This window comes from Physeter macrocephalus, chromosome 2, assembly GCF_002837175.3.
Source record: "Physeter macrocephalus isolate SW-GA chromosome 2, ASM283717v5, whole genome shotgun sequence".
NCBI lineage: Eukaryota > Metazoa > Chordata > Mammalia > Artiodactyla > Physeteridae > Physeter > Physeter macrocephalus.
In genome coordinates this window covers 83790809-83807746 of record NC_041215.1, presented here as the reverse complement: position 1 = coordinate 83807746, position 16938 = coordinate 83790809, and the positions used below count along the sequence as shown (strand labels likewise).

The 16938-nt window shown below is 35.6% G+C and overlaps 1 protein-coding gene across 1 annotated transcript in view; it reads left to right on the top strand.

The window, feature by feature from the left end:
- TTN (titin) overlaps positions 1-16938 on the top strand; it is a 282592-nt gene that overhangs the window by 103593 nt on the left and 162061 nt on the right. Inside the window, exons 96-117 of the mRNA XM_055088819.1 lie at positions 1581-1868; positions 2461-2553; positions 2674-2959; positions 3737-3920; positions 4127-4216; positions 4313-4580; positions 4688-4948; positions 6561-6770; positions 6977-7054; positions 7158-7184; positions 7604-7663; positions 7973-8056; positions 10158-10232; positions 11243-11296; positions 12161-12565; positions 13031-13093; positions 13458-13529; positions 13694-13771; positions 14352-14441; positions 14670-14750; positions 16080-16166; positions 16570-16653. Of these exons, the coding sequence (XP_054944794.1) occupies positions 1581-1868; positions 2461-2553; positions 2674-2959; positions 3737-3920; positions 4127-4216; positions 4313-4580; positions 4688-4948; positions 6561-6770; positions 6977-7054; positions 7158-7184; positions 7604-7663; positions 7973-8056; positions 10158-10232; positions 11243-11296; positions 12161-12565; positions 13031-13093; positions 13458-13529; positions 13694-13771; positions 14352-14441; positions 14670-14750; positions 16080-16166; positions 16570-16653 (3018 nt within the window). The remainder of the gene's footprint in view (positions 1-1580; positions 1869-2460; positions 2554-2673; positions 2960-3736; positions 3921-4126; positions 4217-4312; positions 4581-4687; positions 4949-6560; positions 6771-6976; positions 7055-7157; positions 7185-7603; positions 7664-7972; positions 8057-10157; positions 10233-11242; positions 11297-12160; positions 12566-13030; positions 13094-13457; positions 13530-13693; positions 13772-14351; positions 14442-14669; positions 14751-16079; positions 16167-16569; positions 16654-16938) is intronic.

The window sequence follows — 16938 nt, the reverse complement described above, 5'->3', positions numbered from 1 at the left end:
CCCAGTAGTGGGATTGCTGGGTCGTATGGTAGTTCTATTTTTAGTTTTTTAAGGAACCTCCATCCTGTTCTCCATAGTGGCTGTATCAATTTACATTCCCACCAACAGTGCAAGAGGGTTCCCTTTTCTCCACACCCCCTCCAGCATTTATCGTTTGTAGATTTTTTGATGATGGCCATTCTGACTGCTGTGAGGTGATACCTCATTGTAGTTTTGATTTGCTTTCTCTAATGATTAGTGATGTTGGGTATCCTTTTATGTGTTTGTTGGCAATCAGTATATCGTCTTTGGAGAAATGTCTATTTAGGTCTTCTGCCCATTTTTGGATTGGATTGTTTGTTTTTTTGATATTGAGCTGCATGAGCTGCTTGTAAATTTTGGAGTTGCTTCCTTTGTCAGTTGCTTCATTTGCAGATATTTTCTCCCATTCTGAGGGTTGTCTTTTCGTCTTGTTTATGGTTTCCTTTGCTGTGCAAAAGCTTTTAAGTTTCATTAGGTCCCATTTGTTTCATCCATATAATTATGAGGCAGTTCATAAAAATCACTTTACAGTCTAACTTCTTTGAACAGCTGGGAGTTAATTACCAACTCTGATGATCTAGCTGGCCATGTCAGGGTGCAGACAGTAGGTTAATATCATCAATAGATTAATATTACTAATAAGCTAATATCATTGAGTTCACTTTTTATAATTCTAATTTCATCACTCAATAGTACTTAAATGCGTTTGATTTTAAAAACATTTAGTTAAATGAAGAATGTGTGCTTAGCAGTGGCTTTTTTACATTCATGATGGTTTTACATTGAGTAGATAAATACTTTCTATGGAATTCTGAGGCTTTTTATCCATAGAGTTTAGAAATGAATAGATATCAGAAGTTTTCATCTTTGCAATCATGAATATTGCTTATTTTCCTTATATGTAGGTCTCAGAACCATTCAGTAAAATCATTACATAACACCAAGCTATACATGGCCTTCCCATCATGTTACTGATATCTTCTTCACTGGTTTTCAGTTGAGCAGTGAGTTTCAATGCCTCATTCCTTTGGGCAAAGGTTGGATTTTAAATGCTACTGTAGCTGCATATAATAGCTAAAGATGATCATAAGAGAAAATCACATATTAACATGTGGGCTCATGGTTACTCAAATGTTGGCTTTCTTTCCCAGAGGGTAGCAAACATTGTATATCATGAGCAGAGTTCTCCAATAGGCCCTTCGTTTTTAGGGTTCAGTGAAAATACAGCTGCATGCAGGTTTGAGAGAATCAACAGTGTGCTATATGACATCAAAATTTATAGGAACGGCCAGTGCAGTGTTTGCAGTGCCTAATGTTTGCAAAACACAGATGCTTGGGTAATTCATGGGTAGCATGACATCTGTTCTTTGCTTGTTTTTAAACCTTTTTCTATTTATAAAATCCAACACATGTAACTATTGCTTTCAGAGACAAAGGCACATGATTCAGTTCTATCATAGCAACCAGTGCTACCTGTTAGAGGCAAAACTTGTTTCTTTTCTGGAGTTTAATATTTTTTTGTTTTTATGTTCCTCATGAAAATCCCTTTCTAATTCTAGCACCTAAGAAGCCACCTGTGTTTGATCAGCACCCTACTCCAGTAACAGTTAGTGAAGGAGAATTCGTGCAGCTTAGCTGCCACGTCCAGGGATCAGAACCGATCAGGATCCAGTGGTTGAAGGCTGGCAGGGAAATAAAGCCCTCAGACAGATGCAACTTCAGCTTTGCTAATGGGACTGCTGTGCTGGAACTCAAGGATGTGGCTAAAGCAGATGCGGGAGATTATGTGTGTAAAGCTTCAAACGTGGCTGGAAGTGACACTTGCAAATCAAAAGTGACCGTTAAAGGTACAGACACCTCAAAACTATTATTTGGATTAAGTCAACTGCTTGTGTTTATTTGCTTATTTGCTTATTACAATTTAAGTAAGAATGGAATTAGATTTTTAGAATTATCAGTTACTGCTCATTTGCGATTTATAGTCTCCTTATTATAATTGAAATTTTAGGTAATTTAGTGACAATAATTTCCACACAAATTTTCTGAAAGTACCCCAAGTTCACCATCACACTTCTTGACCTTTTTTTCACCATATCCAAAAGGATGTAAGTAAGTAGAGTTCCAAAAATGATCCTATAATACCGTGACATAAGGTAGCCTGATATCATATCCCTAAAGGAAATCTATATAATAAAACCAAGTTGAGAAATATAAAACTTGATGCTATTAATGTGATTGCAGTTCAATCTGCATGTAATAGCTACAACTAGTTATAAATGTCTATGAAACTGCTTTGTCTTCTATAATCCACTCTCATGTAGAATATGTAATATTTGTGACATTGCCAAATTCTTAAAGCCTGTTTTTCAAAGGAAATTATTTATTACAATTTGAAGGTAATTGTGATTTTTAAAAAAACATGTAAACGTGTTTTTTTAGACAAACCAGCTGCCATCCCAGCAGCTAAGAAAGCAGCAGTAGATGGAAAACTCTTCTTCATATCAGAACCTCAGAGTATGAGAGTTGTAGAAAGTAAGTACTTCATGAAAATTACATCTTCATCTATCTTGTACATTTTATTGCTGATTTCATTTCAGAAAAACTGGTTTTGGAAAATTAAATTTTTATCGATTTGTTTTCATTGTTCCTTAGAAACCACTGCAACATTCATTGCGAAAGTTGGAGGTGATCCAGTTCCAGATGTTAAGTGGACAAAAGGGAAATGGAGACAATTGAACCAAGGAGGTCGAATTTTTATCCACCAGAAAGGCGATGAAGCAAAGCTGGAGATCAGAGGCACCACAAAAACTGATTCTGGATTATACCGATGTGTCGCATTTAACAAGCATGGTGAAATTGAAAGTAATGTTAATCTACAGGTGGATGAAAGGAAGCAACAAGAGAAAATTGAAGGAGATCTTAGAGCAATGCTGAAAAAGTAAGTTCAATAAAATACCATGCACGGTAATGTTCCATTCATGGACCATCCCCTCCAAGATTCAGACTGTGAAAGAACATTAGCATGTAGACATTTCAACAGAAACAGCTAAGCAAATACACAGTATTTGAGTGGAAGTTAGTGGTGCATTAACATCAGTTTCTGAATAATCTTGAGAAAATTTTGAGAATGAGGTGAATTTTTATTAAAATTTTGAACAAAGGAAATGGCCTGTAGAGAAACCTGTGTGTCTAGGCATGAAATTTTTGTTTCTATGTGTAATTTCTCTTGCTCTGAATGGCTTTCTAGATCAACCATTTTAAACATTTTCCATAATTGCCAATAATTTCAAAACCAATTATGTTTCAACATCACTGTTAATCAATTAATCAACATTTAATTTCTACATATTTTCCTCATGATATATGTATTCTTTATTGATGCTTTCCATGGCTGCTATTATTTTTCCTTATATTTCTTTCATTAGCCTCTTTTGTTGTAAAGCTTACAAAAATATTTTTGTTATCCTTTCCTAAACTCTTTGATCAAATTTCCATACTTTGTGACTATAGTCTGATCTTAATCCACTCCACCTCCAAACCCACAATTTTGTTTGTTTCACAGTTAACATGGTAAAATTAGTAGTTCTTAAATAAAGGACACAAAACTATTCCTTTGTGAAAAAAATTTTATTACATTTATAATCTTTGAATGATGATAGACAATTCAAAATAAGTAGAAGACAGGTGATTCATGTTTATTTCTTATTTCACTTAGGACTCCAGCCTTAAAGAAAGGAGCTGGGGAAGAAGAGGAAATTGATATCATGGAACTTCTCAAAAATATTGATCCAAAAGAATATGAAAAATATGCCCGCATGTATGGAATCACTGACTTCCGGGGTCTTCTTCAAGCATTTGAAATGCTAAAGCAAAGTCAAGTAGAAGAGACACATAGATTGGTATGATCTCTTGTATATAGTATCATCTTTAAAAATTCACACTTGAAACATCTAACATACGCCTTTTGAGTTTCCAGAACCCTACAGTTGTATAAGATCAGTTAATATAACCTAAGTAGCATTAAAAATGGAAGTTAAATATAATCATTCGTCCTCTAATTCAAATTTTATTCCATATGTAATACTTATGCTTTTTTCCTCCCTAGGAAATAGAGGAAATAGAGAAGTCAGAGAAGGAAGAAAAGGAATTTGAGGAACTTGTATCATTTATTCAGCAAAGGCTGTCACAGACAGAGGTAAAATGAATTATGCTGATCACAAAATGAACAAATTATTATTGGGAATTACAAGGGAAGGAATGACTAATGCATTTTAATTCTTTATTCTCCTAGCCTGTCACTTTGATCAAGGACATTGAAAATCAGACAGTTTTGAAAGATAATGATGCTGTGTTTGAAATTGACATTAAGATTAATTATCCAGAAATCAAGCTTTCATGGTACAAAGGGACTGAAAAACTGGAACCCAGTGATAAATTTGAAATAAGCATTGATGGTGATCAACATACACTCAGAGTCAAAAACTGTCAACTTAAAGATCAGGGCAATTATAGATTGGTGTGTGGTCCACACATCGCTAGCGCTAAACTAACTGTAATTGGTAAGGAAAAAGAGTTTTATTATTTTTTTAAAACTTGTGAGATGAATTTACTACTGAGTATATCACATGTGATATCATACAAAATGTATATTGTATCATACCCACAGAGCCCGCCTGGGAACGGCATCTTCAGGATGTTACTTTGAAAGAAGGCCAGACTTGTACCATGACTTGCCAGTTTTCTGTGCCAAATGTAAAATCCGACTGGTTCAGAAATGGCAGAATCCTTAAACCCCAAGGTAGATATAAAACAGAAGTGGAGCACAAAGTCCACAAGCTGACCATTGCAGATGTTCGAGCAGAGGACCAGGGTCAGTACACCTGCAAATACGAAGACCTTGAAACTTCAGCAGAGCTCGGAATTGAAGGTGGGTGAAAGACTGCGCCTAGGGTCATCACAGCATTGGTCAGTGGCAAATGTTGTTCAGGACCCCTGCAACCCTGCCATCACATGTATCTTAAAGCGCTTATGTGGTCTCATTTCCCAACACACATACTCATAGCATTCGCTCACATCTCAAAATCCATTTGAAATCAAAACAGAAGTATTCACATAAGTGCCGATTCTGTTGCATAGTTCTTTTTGACCTGAAGTAGATTTCAGTCTAAACCATGACTTGGCTTTCTAACACTATTTCTGTTAAATTTCATAATTATGCTAAATTCAGTAATTTTTTACAATTCTATTAAATGCCATAATTCTCACATCCATGATTTTGAATTCTAGAAATAAATCTTAGAAAGGACCAGATTTCATGGCTATGTATCTTGAGGATCTTGGCTAGGAGCTGACATTTTGTTTACAGGAATCAATTTGACTCTATCTGTATGGAACTTTATAGATAAAATTAACAACATATGTGATGTGTGATTAGCAGCTATTTTTCAAAAATAATTATTTCATAGGAAGATCATATTCCAACCTCTGAATCTCTGAAATGAAGTGGAATCCTAGGACTTAGGAGCAACAATATTTATTTCCTAAAGACCTACACCTTTAGACTGTATTCAGCAACATTTGGCTCTAATCATGGGCTCTACTTCCAGGCGTTGCCATTTATAGCTGTTGAAATAACTATGTGACTAATTTACATAAGCATTTCAACATCTCTGACTTGCTTTACAGTGGATATCAAGGCCTGGTTGTATTTTAAAGTTCAGAAATTTTAAATCGTTTTTCATTTAAAGGATCCAGTTGAAACCACTTATCATTTTTTAAATAATTGTCTCCTTTTATATGATCCTTCAAAGAAAAGCTCACCAGAGTACATATGACATCTAAGCTATTCATGATACTGCTGTACGTTGAATTCTAGCCTTCCAGATAAAATTTTGCAGAAGGACCTCCATGCCAGCCTATTCTCTTGCTACATACCCTGCCATTCCCAGTGGGTGGACTTCATGCCTGCCCACGGGTGCTTGCAAAGCAGGTTTCAGAACTCTTCGAAATGAATCCTTTGAAATTTAGAAGTGCAGATTTCCTACTGAGTTTGAAATTATTTTAACAGGGAAAGTTATACAAGCCAAAAAATAAACAATTCTAGATCCTGAATAGCAGAATTATTTTACAGAGGAAAGAAAGAATTTCAAAGGGGAATGAGAAGTATACAGTAAAAATTTAAGTTTATGTTCCCTTTATTTTGAAGCCCCCATTTCACTAACATTTTTAAAGCTTAAATTTTATTTTTGGGTTATAAGCACCCTTGACTATTGCCTTCGTGTAAATATTGTAAGGACTTTCAGGGATTTCTTTAAACTTTCCCACGTTGATCCTGTAGGAATACACTTAAGTATTGGGATAATTTTTTGTTACTGATGCAAAGAAGTGCACTTTCTTCTTGTTTTATCTTTTCAGCCTTTTTCTGCTATTTTCCAATCGGATAAAAAGATAAGAGGCTTTAAACATCTGTGGGGAAAGCACAGTGAAAGAAATTCCTCCCCAAACAATCTAAATTTGAACTCTTTTTGTACTTAAAACAGCTGAACCAATTCAGTTTACGAAGCGCATACAGAACATTGTGGTGAGTGAGCATCAGTCTGCCACCTTCGAGTGCGAAGTGTCCTTCGATGATGCCATTGTAACGTGGTACAAAGGACCAACAGAACTGACTGAGAGCCAGAAATACAACTTCAGGAATGACGGTCGCTGCCATTATATGACCATCCACAATGTGACCCCAGATGACGAAGGTAACTTAATTGACAGTGTCCCTGTGACTATATAATTTCAACTTTGCCTGTTTTATTTATTTCACTCTAGTTTACGCTTATACTCTGTAGTTCTATCTAGATTACTTCTTTTAGGAAAGAGAAATATAAATAAATACTATATTTAAATAAAGAAGCATTATTTACAAACATATCAGAAAGCAAACGTTTCATGATTTTTTCCTCAGGTGTCTATTCAGTAATTGCTCGACTGGAGCCCAGAGGTGAAGCAAGAAGCACAGCAGAGCTGTACTTAACAACCAAAGGTCAGAAAACACCCCATTCAAATCACAGTGCAATCTTGGAAACAAAGTAGCCTGCCAAGACAATTCTAAATTTTAAAAAATATCATTTTTTTTTCTTTTGCAGAAATCAAACTTGAGATGAAGCCTCCTGGTAAGTTAAAAAAAAAGAAAAAAAAAAGACTCAATCCTTACAATACATTCAGTGTAATTTTGTAAATGATAGAAGCCAAACTAACATGTCTAAAAATATTATTTTTTTCAGTAAAATATTATTCAGTAAAATTATTTTCAGTAAAATAATACCAATGTTAGGCTTTGTGAGTTTGGGAAATTAGAGATAATGAGGTCACATTCAGCTGATATCTAGGGTCAAGTTTGGCCGTAGAACAAATTTTCACAGGGAATAAATTTGCATGTGTGGCTGCCTACAAAAGAATCTTAATATCTTTGTTTCTGTATGTTAAATTCTGCTGTTGGAAATGCCTGACAGTCAAACACATCTTAGTTGTCTAATAAATATCTGTGTTTTCAGTCTCTCGGTGCCTATCATTATTAAATGTCCCTTTTCAGATATTCCTGACTCCAGAGTTCCAATTCCAACCATGCCTATCAGAGCAGTACCACCAGAAGGTAAGATCCAGCACCATGACCCCTGGGCTTGAAGCTGCAGTATCCTACCACAAGGAAGTTACCAATGCCAAACCATAGCATACAGCAAGAACAAATTCTTTCTCATCATATTCTTCACTGTGTAGTTAAAAATCAAAGCAAAAGAGTAGTTACAATTATAAATAGATTCTAATTTTGTTTGTTCTGATTGTTGAATTGCTGCTATAACACCTTTGAAGTACTGAAAGAAATGCATGAGACTTTTCATCATATTTCACACAAAATAAGAAACCAAACTATGTTACTTATGATGGCATTTATTTTCTTCAGAAATTCCTCCTACGGCGGTTCCTCCCATCCCCCTGTTGCTACCATCACCTGAAGAAAAGAAACCACCAGCAAAACGTATTGAAGGTATTATATGTTATCTACCTAAATGTCAAAATATAGAACTATTACAGACCTGGAAAATGTCGTTTTATGCAACATGTTGGCCCTCTAGTGGTCAGCAGTTTGAATTGCCTTTCAAAATGTAAATTATATGCTCTAAAGTATTAACTAAATATGTAAGACATGTGCCTAAAAGTCTGAAAATCATCAGAAAAAAAAATATGATGCTTAATATTAAAATATTTTATTTTAAAGGAATCACTTAAGCATTAATGGCAAACTGATTTCACATTTCATATTTTCCTAACTACTACATAAAGCAATAAAATAATACAGTCAAATTCTAGTGAAGCTTATAGAAATAAAAAATACTAGTGTATAGTCAGATTTAAAATTATAGATTGTGTTTTTTCCCAATTACACTGTTAACTACGCTAAAATTCACTATTTTGTTATAAAAATATGATTTAGAATATCTTTGATATTTTGTATATTTTTTTAAGCTAAGGAAAGAGCTCTCCAATAAACTCATGAGTGTGCCAGGAAATTGTCCTTCTCAAATATTTCAGTAGATAAATTGTACTATTTGTGCCCCCAAACTGCTCAACTCATCAGTCAACAGGCTGCCTGGGACTTTGTAGAGTTCTGGGGAGTTCAGAATTGCTGTCAGAATTCTCCCAGCATCATCAGGAAAAAATTCTGCATGTCAAAGTCACATTTTTCCAAAGCCAAGCCACCATTACTGTAGTAGTTTCCATGGTTTGACATGCTAGTTCCCTAATATCTACTACAATTGGTGTCAAAAGCTTGAGCTAGTTTTCAGCCAGCCTCAGGGGAAATTCAGTTAAAAACAAAAACAAAAAACACTTCCAGTTTTATGACTACTACAATCTCAATAACAAAGAAAAGCATTTTTATAATTTATATGAACATAATTAACTGTATTTCACCTACTTATGATAGCAAAAATGAATAAGAATCAAAATTCATAGGGGGCTTCACTGGTGGCGCAGTGGTTGCGCGTCCGCCTGCCGATGCAGGGGAGCCGGGTTTCCGCCCCGGTCTGGGAGGATCCCGCGTGCCGCGGAGCGGCTGGGCCCGTGGGCCGTGGCCGCTGGGCCTGCGCGTCCGGAGCCTGTGCCCCACAACGGGAGAGGCCACGGCAGAGGGAGGCCCGCATACCAAAAAAAAAAAAAAAAAAAAAAAAAAAAATCATAAAATAGATCTCCACTTATATTTGTTGTCAGGAATAATAATTTATCTTAATGAATGATTTATGATTTGAGTGTTATTGTCAACATGACTTAAGTTTGAATGCCCACTGGGAAACTTGAGAAATTAAATCATATTTTAAAAATTCAAAAGTGTTATTTATTCATGAATACTAGGAGCCATAATCAAGTTACGATCAGGGGCCAGGATCAAGGTATAATGTCAGCAATGACAAAAGAAGACTTCCACAATATAGCATAGGTGGGACTTTAATTTTACTAATTCACTTGTTATTCTTTCTCCTGAAAAATATAAAGTGTTCTTACCTAAGTGAAATGAAGATGAAAAGGTGTACCTCTTCTATTTATGATATCACTTGGGTCTACTCTAGATGTTTGAAAACTTTAAGCAGGCATAAAATCAGTGAAGATGTAAGATCACCCTTCATATTCTATCTCCCTCCAAAAAAATTGTTCTGCTTTCTAGTCCAAGATCTTTCTGAAACAGATATCTTGCAATAATGTGCAGAATCTCTTGTTACCATCAAAACATATTAAAAAATATGTATATTTCAGGACTTCCCTTGTGGTGCAGTGGTTAAGAATCTGCCTGCCAATGCAGGGGACATGGGTTCAATCCCTGGTCTGGGAAGATCCCACATACTGCGGAGCAATTATGCCCGTGCACCACAACTACTGAGCCCACGGGCCTAGAGCCCATGCTCCTCAATAAGAGAAGCCACCGCAAGAAAAAGCCCGAGCACCACAACTAGAGAAAGGCTTTGCACAGCAATGAAGACCCAACACAGCCAAAAATAAATAAATAAAACAAATTTTTTTAAAAAATTTCAATAAACCTCTCAGTTTCATGAAAATATTTTAGTAAAATTTACATCTGACATCTCATTTTTTAGTGACCAAAAAAGCTGTGAAGAAAGATGCTAAAAAAGTTGTCACAAAGCCCAAAGAAGAGGCACCACCGCCCAAAGGTATTATAATTAATCAAAATTCAGTCTTACTGCTTTTCTCTTGGTTAAAAAATTTAAATGCCAAATAGTGGAGGATAGAGGAAGGTTAAGAGTGTGAATTCACAAAATGGTACCTCTTCCTTTACTCACCCTCACCCTCTTCTTTGATTCAGTCCTCACTTTCTCTCTCAACTTTCTTTCTTTTCCCCTTTTTTTCCTCCCCTATCCTCCTGTACCTATGTCTACCCATGGCACCCAATGGCAACACCAGAGAGTTCTCATTATCTCTGGATAGTGATTTAAAGAAGGCACTGCCCTCTGGTCCAACAGCTGGTCTTGATCAAGTCACACCAACAGAAGGTCAAGGGCTGGCACTAATTTTAAGTGGCCACTCCAGCCCAACTCAGCACCCTTCCTGGTTCACCTGAGCTAAATGTCAATACTTGCAGGGGGAAAAAAAAAACTTTTTGCAGGGGGATCAATTTAGCTACTTTAAATTTTTATTATATCCTGGAAAATTTTTAGGAAGAAGATGGGATAACTAAATTTAAGCAAATAGTTTTATCCATCTGGCTAAGATTAAAGTACAGCAACCTCCTAAAAAAAGGAGAATCCAGGAGCATAGGGCACGAATCGCTGAGACTTTTTTTTTGTGGTCATTTGTGAGATGTTATAGAATAAGAAGAATCTCAAAAAAGCTTGGCTATTTCCCAAACTTTATTGTTAATCACTGAAAAAATTAAACATGCATTATTTTTAGCATCAGACATACTGAATATTCTCTTTATGTTTCATGTTAATTTAAATTATTTTAAATCAACATAAACTAGAATAAAATTTCAGCCTTCCTGCGTTTTTGTTAACACGGCATTGCGTAGAATTTCTGGTGAGCTAAATTTGGATCTTATAAAAGCATTTGATATATGGGTAGTAGTCACAGATCATACAAATGGCTAACAAGGGTATACAGGATTAGTAAGCATTAAAAAACTTATAGTCTAAAGATAAACATGTATTTTATGTTTTCAAAGTTCCAGAGGTTGCCAAGAAGCCCCCACCTCCTACTGTCTTAATTCCAGCAGAAGGTAAATGAAATATTTTATTCTATTTATTTCTGAGATTTGCATCTCTGCGTTGTATTCTTATTTTATGTATCAGGCTTCCAACTTACTATAAAGTTGTAGAATCTCCTCTGCTACAGTAAAATTAGCAGTGGAAATGATGGCTACTTCATACTGGTCGAATTCCAGGAAAGAAAAACCCAGGCAAATGTTTATGCAGCCTCAGTGCAGTGGACTCAGGGAAAGAAGTGGTGAGGGCTAGAAAGGGAGGGGATCCCTTATTGTTTCAACTGTAGCTAACACAAATGTTAAGGATCATATGAATAATGTTAGCCTTAATATTTTTAAAGTTGTCATATGAAAGCAACTAATTGATTTGCTTACATGATTTTAAATATTGTCTTTATCAAACTGACTAAAAAGTTATATTTGATAGTCAAAAATATAGCTTTAATATTAGTACTGTTTTTGAAAGAATAGTTTGGAATTTAAGTAACTGCAGAAATATTAAAAATAAATTCCACAAAATGATCAAATATTAAGATATTCCATGGGGAAAAAAAAACTAAGGGTTTTGCAAACTGGAGCTCCCATGAAACAATGGAAGATGTGTTCATTTGATAATATTTACTGAATGCCATTTTGTTCACACCAGAAAAATCCTCAGGTTAAGAGTAGAGTGTCTCTTGACCCTCCTGACTGTGTTCCATAATCAACAAAAATTTAAACAGAACCAACACAAAGAGAACGTAAATGATCAATATAAGGCTGAGATCTCAGATACTGATATTGCTTGACTACATAGACTTTCATTTCGTGAAGTAATTGTATGGATATAATTGACATGCTAATATTATCTTTTTAAATTAATTAATTAATTTATTTTAGCTCCTGAAATGATTGATGTATCCTCCAAGGCTGAAGAAGTGAAAATAATGACCATAACCAGAAAGAAAGAGGTTCAGAAAGAAAAAGAAGCTGTGTATGAGAAGAAGCAAGCGGTCTACGAGGAGGAGAAAGTTTACATAGAATCTTTGGAAGAACCTTATGACGAACTAGAGGTAGAACCATACACGGAGCCATATGAAGAACCTTACTATGAGGAACCAGATGAAGACTATGAAGAGACCCAGGTAGAAGCTAAAAGGGAAGTTCATGAGGAGTGGGAAGAAGATTTTGAAGAAGGGCAAGAATACTACGAAAGGGAAGAAGGTTATGAGGAAGGTGAGGAAGAGTGGGAGGAGACTTACCAAGAAAGAGAAGTCATCCAAGTTCAAAAGGAGGCTTATGAAGGTATGTATTAATTGGGTGACTTTTTTCTCTTTTCCTCATTTTTTGCTCAGTTCTTTATATTTTCAAGGTTATTAACCTGATTTGCAATGGATATGAAATAGATGAAATGACCATTTCCATTTTTTAAAGTTAGAAATCTTTAGAATCTTTAAAAGCATCATTTTCTGCAGAGTTACTTTCATGCTTTGATATTGTAAGTTGAATCATTTAATCGTATTACTAAGACTGAATTCCAAGTGCTCTTTTCTAATGCAGAGGTTCAAATTTTAGTTTCACTGCCTCACTGCATCTCTGCTTGATCCTGCTTCTAAATCCAGCATGAGTAAGCCTGTTAGCAATAAAGATGCCAAATACAATAATTTACACAGTTGTATATGATTCTTAACTTATATCATTTGCCAATTGATACAATCTATTAGAACTTAACCTATTCAAGCACCCCTTATTACTGTGTTTTTGTTAAAGAATCACGTGAGAGGAAAATTCCAGCAAAAGTACCGGAAAAGAAAGAAGTACCACCTCCTAAAGGTATGTAATTGGAATTATTTAAATAGATCACATCATCGACGTCATTATCATGGCTTGCTGGGCAAAAATGTATGAATCACCAGTTCAATCCAATAGGCACAACTTCTTCTGGAAGCTTCATTGTATCAGTGATATTTTTTCTAAGAATATCTACCTACTTCATTTAATTCAAACGTAAAATGATGATAAAAAGATTGTTGTGGTAAATATAAAATAAAAAATAACCAAAATACTTGAAGTACAGAAGCTTGTACTTAAAGTTCAGTGCAACAAACTTGTCTCTCTTTAAAAAATGAGAGAAAAAGAGAGAGTCTATTTTAATAGAAATTCTAAAAGTACTGCAATTTTTTTAAAATGCTTGCAGTTGTAAAGAAGCCCGTAGTTGAAAAAATTGAAAAGACTTCTCGAAGAATGGAAGAAGTTCAAGTCACCAAAGGTATTATCATTTAAAACATTTCTAGTACCATGTACACAAGTAATTGTTTACTGATATATAGTCACATGTTAGTTATTTATATAGTCATCTAAACTAAGATATTTTAAAATTTTGTGCAAAGCAGTATTCTTCACAATACAAATATATTTGTACATATTTTTAAGTACCCGAAGTTTCAAAGAAGATTGTTCCACAAAAACCTTCTCGGACTCCAGTGCAGGAAGAAGTTATTGAAGTGAAAGGTATACATCTTTGTCTTTCAGCTACAAGTTTTAAACATTTTTATTTATGTGTATGAATATGTATACATATATTACTGAACAACTCACAAATCTGAAATCACCAAAATAAAGACATATTATATATATCATATACATTTTATGTTGCACATTTATATAACTTAAGTAAATAATAACATTATCTTTGTTTTTAGTATCACTTTAAAATTACATAATTTTTTTTAATTAAAGAAGGATTTGTGTTTAATCAGTAGTCTTCTAACTTTACTGTGCCATGCATTCCATTCCATATAATATTCCTCATCCCCTCATTTATATGAATAAACCCTAATGGATTTGGGAAAGCACCACATCACGTGTGAAGAAGTTGTGTCTATTTGATTCCCATTTAATAATGTTTGATAAAGGCTGCATGGATTGTTTGTCCCTATAGATCAAAACGTGATTTGTTTTCTTGTCAATACTGAATTTGTTGTCAAGCTATCATATTAACCCACTCATTCTGTGTCTAAACAAGCCATGTATTTGATCTGATGTCTTGAACTGGAAAAAGAAATACTAATGTGAAATACTCTCTTTAAAGTACCTGCTGTACATACAAAGAAGATGGTTATTTCAGAAGAAAAGATGTTCTTTGCTTCTCACACAGAGGAGGAGGAGGTGTCAGTCACAGGTATAAGGCAAATTTGAATATGGGGCTCAAATGGAAGGGCTTCAGATGGATTTTTATCCCTCTTCGTTTCTAATTTGTGATTATGTAGATATCTCTGTCTCCTTGTGAATCTTTGTCATCTTTTCATTTCACATTTGTCTGTTTTAATTTGTATTTCAACATTCTTTGTAAATTGCAATACCACCCACAGTATGGCATACCAGGAACTAAAATGTACATTTTTTAAAGTCCCTGAGGTACAAAAGAAAACTGTTACCGAAGAGAAAATTCACGTCGCTGTTTCCAAAAAGATTGAGCCTCCACCTAAAGGTATTAGTGATTTATTCTAAGTTTAAAATCTTTCAAAAGTTCCAAAGTAAATATCTGAATATGTTAATATTAAATAATAAATTTAGTCACAGTCCACAGATCTGTAGCCACTATGTGCAGATGACATCATAGGGAGATGAGAAGACCATGAGGAGGGTATTGGAGAAAGGAATGGCAATTCCTGGAGGCTCTGTTCCCTGCTTCATGGAGCTTACAATCTAGTGGCCAGCTGTTTAGAAAAAGAAATAGTGTCCTGGGGGCTTCCCTGGTGGCGCAGTGGTTAAGCATCCGCCTGCCAGTGCAGGGGACACGGGTTCAAGCCCTGGTCCAGGAAGATCCCACGTGCGGCTGAGCAACTAAGCCCGTGAGCCACAACTCCTGAGCCCATGCACCTAGAGCCCGTGCTCTGCAACAGGAGAAGCCACCACAATGAGAAGCCCGCGCACTGCAACGAAGAGTAGCCCCTGCTCGCTGCAACTAGAGAAAGCCCGCGTGCAGCAACGAAGACCCAACACAGCCAAAAATTAATTAATTAATTAATTAATTAGATCTATTAAGAAAAGAAATACAGTGTCCTGGAGCCAGCTCATACCCACTCACCAGAGCTGATGGTTAAATTTTCAGGAATTTTTCTACTCAGTATTTAACGCCTCCATGATTAAAAATTAAATTATATAAAATTAAATAAGTTATATTTAAAACTATGGTAATAAATGCTCAAAACTCATTACTATTTTCCTATTTTACTATTATCTATGTTTCTGAGGTTATGTTGATTGCCTCTGTGTTGTGGAAATACTGGATAGTTATGTGCTACTTCTCATCCCTTCCCAACTCCGAGACAATGACATCATCGTTGGTAGCCAGGATGCATGTATTTGCACCACCACAGAGGCTGGAACTTGGAAACTGGCAGTGGCTACAAATTAGGGCTCCCCTCCCTCCACCGACCCTCTCCTACACCCAGTCAAATTGTTAAACATTTAGGATACAAAAATTATTTAAGATAATTGAATGCAGTTGTTCTAATGCTGCAGCTTTATAAAAGTAAAGTTTCTAAAACTGGTGTCTGAGGAACAGGCACTGGCATCTCTGAGGAAGTGGTGCTCCTACCTGTTCCTAGGAAAGTGGAGGTTCCTTCAGTTAAAAATGAGTAACAGTCACATTTTCTAATTAGCCACTAGTTCATTGCCCTTAATCCTTGATTAACTCGACATTTTCTTGCATTCAATTGGTATAAAACCAGAATGTCTACTCTTTAAGTCTTGCAACAACATATGCCTTGTCAAAATGCACAGTTTCTCAAAATCGACCCATTTTTTTTTAAAGTCCCTGAGCCACCCAAGAAACCAGTCTCAGAAGAAGTAGTCCCTGTTCCCCACCTTCCTAAAAAGGTGGAGCCCCTACCAGCCAAAGGTAGAATCATATTTTTGAAAAAACTTTCTAAATGTCTGTCTTCTTGTACCTTTTTCTATTGGCTCTGTGTGTTAATGAGATAGTATCTGTAAACCATTTGTAATATATTTTAATTCTGTGTATGTTGATTTCATTAACTTGTGGTAATATGTTACACAAATGTCAGTAATACTTTAGACTCCAGACCATGTTGATTGGGTCTTTGTCCACTTCATGTAATATATGTAATGTCTGTATGGTATTGATGTATTTAGCGTGTATTTTCATCACAAGTTACATGCTTGATATTAAATTACTTCCTAAATTCTTACACTCTTACTGAGGATTTATGCTTTAATGTAATCTTAAATGTCTCACAAGGAGATTAGAGTTCTCAATTGTTTCAACAATGGTGTCTTTAAAGTTCCTGAAGTTCCCAAGAAACCTGTGCCAGAGGAGAAAAAGCCAGTTCCTGTGCCTAAGAAGGAACCTGCCGCTCCCCCAAAAGGTACACCAGAACTGATAACGGGCTGACCCTTTGCCCCAAATGCCAGTGCTTTGTTTTATACAGTCTTCATACTTACTCTGCTGTCTACTTTGTGTCTTTTACATGCCCCTTGTGTTTTTCATTTATTTGTCAGCTTCGGGGGCTACACTCGACATACATTATTTGTGATACTGAACATTAAAAGAAATTACTTTTGGGCTTCCCTGGTGGCGCAGTGGTTGAGAGTCCGCCTGCCCATGCAGGGGACACGGGTTCGTGCCCCGGTCCGGGAAGATCCCACATGCC